Genomic DNA, 2,485 nt, shown 5'->3' on the forward strand with positions numbered 1-2,485 from the left:
TTCCCCGCTCGCCGCCCGCTCCCGCTATCCTCGGCTCGCTCCGGCATCTCCGCAACGGCTGAGGAGGACGACGGTTCCTGCCGGCTTCCTGCGGCTTTTGGGTCACGTTTCGCCTTTCCTCTCAGGGAAAAGCTTTCGGGAGCAGCAGTGCGAGAAGTACAACAGCTACAACTTTACGGATCTGGAAGGGAATCGCCTGGAGTGGGTTCCCAAGTACGCGGGAGTGTCACCCCGAGACCGATGCAAGCTCTTTTGCCGAGCCAGGGGGAGGAGCGAATTTAAAGTCTTTGAGGCCAAAGTAAGATACCTGGTGACGATAATCGCCCCTCTTTACCCCGTTTCAGATCAAATGCCCTAATTGCTCCTCTCCATCCCCCTTCCCTAGGTGATCGATGGGACGCTGTGCGGACCAGAGACCCTCTCCATCTGCGTCCACGGCCAGTGCATCAAGGCTGGCTGCGATCACGTAGTCGGGTCCTCCAAGAAGCTGGACAAGTGCGGGGTGTGTGGCGGCAATGGCTCGACTTGCAGGAAAATATCCGGCTCGCTCAACCGATCCAAGTAAGGCGCCGGGGAGAAGGGGTCTGCAGAGGTGGGCTGGGGGGAGAAAAACCAGCTTCCCCTCTCATTCGCCTTTCTTCTTTTATTTATTGCAAAACTCCTAGGTTAGGAACGTTAGGACTCCGCCTAGGTCACGTAAAGCCAGTTTGCTTTCCGCACCTGAAGCATCGCACCTAGCTGCAGGCCTTGCTTGCAGCAGCCGGACTCGAGGAGTGCTTGGCTTCCCCTCCGTGCCGTTAACCGGGGTTTCCAGCTGTGCAGACACCCTCAGCCGGGTGGCCTTGCAACAGCCTGGTCTCCTCCCCAAACTCGGGAGCTTACGCTAAGTTTATTTCGGGGCAGGGTTATGCAAGCTAAGCAGAGTTTATTTCCTAAAATAATAGCTGGTGCTGACACCGGCGATGGGCTCAGTACGCCACTGCAAATAAATCTGCTGCCCCGAGGAGTATACAATAAGCATCTCTCACCGCAATGCAGCGAGCTCGACACGTATTTCCAGGGCTGATGTGGGATGTAAATAACTCAATAACTTTTCCCTGGGCTTGGGGGTGAATTTCAGTGCTGGGACACGGGCATCGAGGCAGCCGCTTCCCTCGCCCAAGGTCTCCGTTGCTTTGCCAAAGAGCTGAATTTAAGGCTTTTGTTGAAAAGATCGTAACAAAAGCCCAACGCGTCCAAGTCCATGCGGCGAGGTGACTCACGCAGTCAAATTAGATTTCCTAAATGGTTTCCTTCCAGGGAGCCAGCTGAAACTGGGGCTTCCACTCTCCAGTTTGTGGTTGACTAAAGAGAGATTAGCATGGTAGCTACAGCCAAGAAGAGGTCACATCAAGATCAGGGTTAGGGAGGCCAGGGTGACTGAGGGCAGAGTTTGACCTGAAGGCTTTGTTCCAAAACACTCTAAACCTAATTACCGACCACAGCATCAACCGTGGGGATGCGTGGAAAATGATCCTGCCGGCCCCACGGCGTGAGTCATACCAGGGTGGCATTTTATTATAGTAGCAAGTAATTACCACAGCACTGGGTGCCGAGGCTTCAAGTACCGAAGCCTTCCCGGTGCTGTCCCGGGAGCCATGGTGCTCCGGGGATGGGCTCTGGCTGGCTTTGCGGGGAAATCCTCCCCCGGCATGGGAATGTGCTCTGTGCCCTCCAACGGGAGCTCTTCTGCATCGTGGCGGTGGCTGCAAAACCCTCCCAAAGATGAGCCTGGGGCGCAGAGACGCCCGCCCATGGATAAGGATGGTTTTGCTGCCGTGGTTCTTGCTGCCTTCTAGGAAAGGCTTTCCAGTTAGTATCAAGTCATCTACCGTATGAGATGTCTGTTGGGTTAACTGTTTAACTGCTGATCTGGTTTTAGCAGCAACATCTGGCCAATGTACATATCCTCTGTGCGTACAATGCCAGCAGCGCCCCGACTCTCTTCTATTCTGCTGTTCTATATCTATCTATAGCTGATGCTATCCTTCAGCATCACTGGGCAGAGCCAGGCTTTTAGTCCCAAACACTTCACCCATTTCAAAAGAAAGGGAGTAAGGGGAATTTCCCACCAAGGCTGGTAACCGTGGGGCTGTTCGTTTTGATTGCATCGCTCGTTTTGGCATGTAATTCAGCACAATCTTCCAGCCGAGCACGCATCTGGCACGACTGCAATATTTCCAGCTCTTGAGCGCTCTGGGTTACAGAGAGATGGCTTCAGAGCCATGATCCCACTCACAAAGTTCCATCCCCTGCATGAGTCTCCTCTTAGTAAGTCCAGGAAAATAACCGCGTCCCTTTGCCCCGTGCAGATACGGCTACAACGATATCGTCACCATCCCCGCCGGAGCAACCAACATCGACATCAAACAGCGCAGCCACCGCGGGGTCCGTCACGACGGGAATTACCTGGCCCTGAGGACCCTCGAGGGCAAGTACCTGCTGA

At 54.4% G+C, this 2,485-nt stretch overlaps 1 protein-coding gene across 1 annotated transcript in view; it reads left to right on the plus strand.

The window, feature by feature from the left end:
* ADAMTS8 (ADAM metallopeptidase with thrombospondin type 1 motif, 8) overlaps positions 1-2,485 on the plus strand; it is a gene marked incomplete at its 3' end in the record, with an annotated part of 6,056 nt that overhangs the window by 3,008 nt on the left and 563 nt on the right. Inside the window, exons 6-8 of the mRNA XM_009322604.1 lie at positions 126-298; positions 386-561; positions 2,352-2,480. Of these exons, the coding sequence (XP_009320879.1) occupies positions 126-298; positions 386-561; positions 2,352-2,480 (478 nt within the window). The remainder of the gene's footprint in view (positions 1-125; positions 299-385; positions 562-2,351; positions 2,481-2,485) is intronic.

The sequence above is a fragment of the Pygoscelis adeliae genome, unplaced genomic scaffold (genome assembly GCF_000699105.1).
Source record: "Pygoscelis adeliae isolate BGI_AS28 unplaced genomic scaffold, ASM69910v1 Scaffold224, whole genome shotgun sequence".
NCBI lineage: Eukaryota > Metazoa > Chordata > Aves > Sphenisciformes > Spheniscidae > Pygoscelis > Pygoscelis adeliae.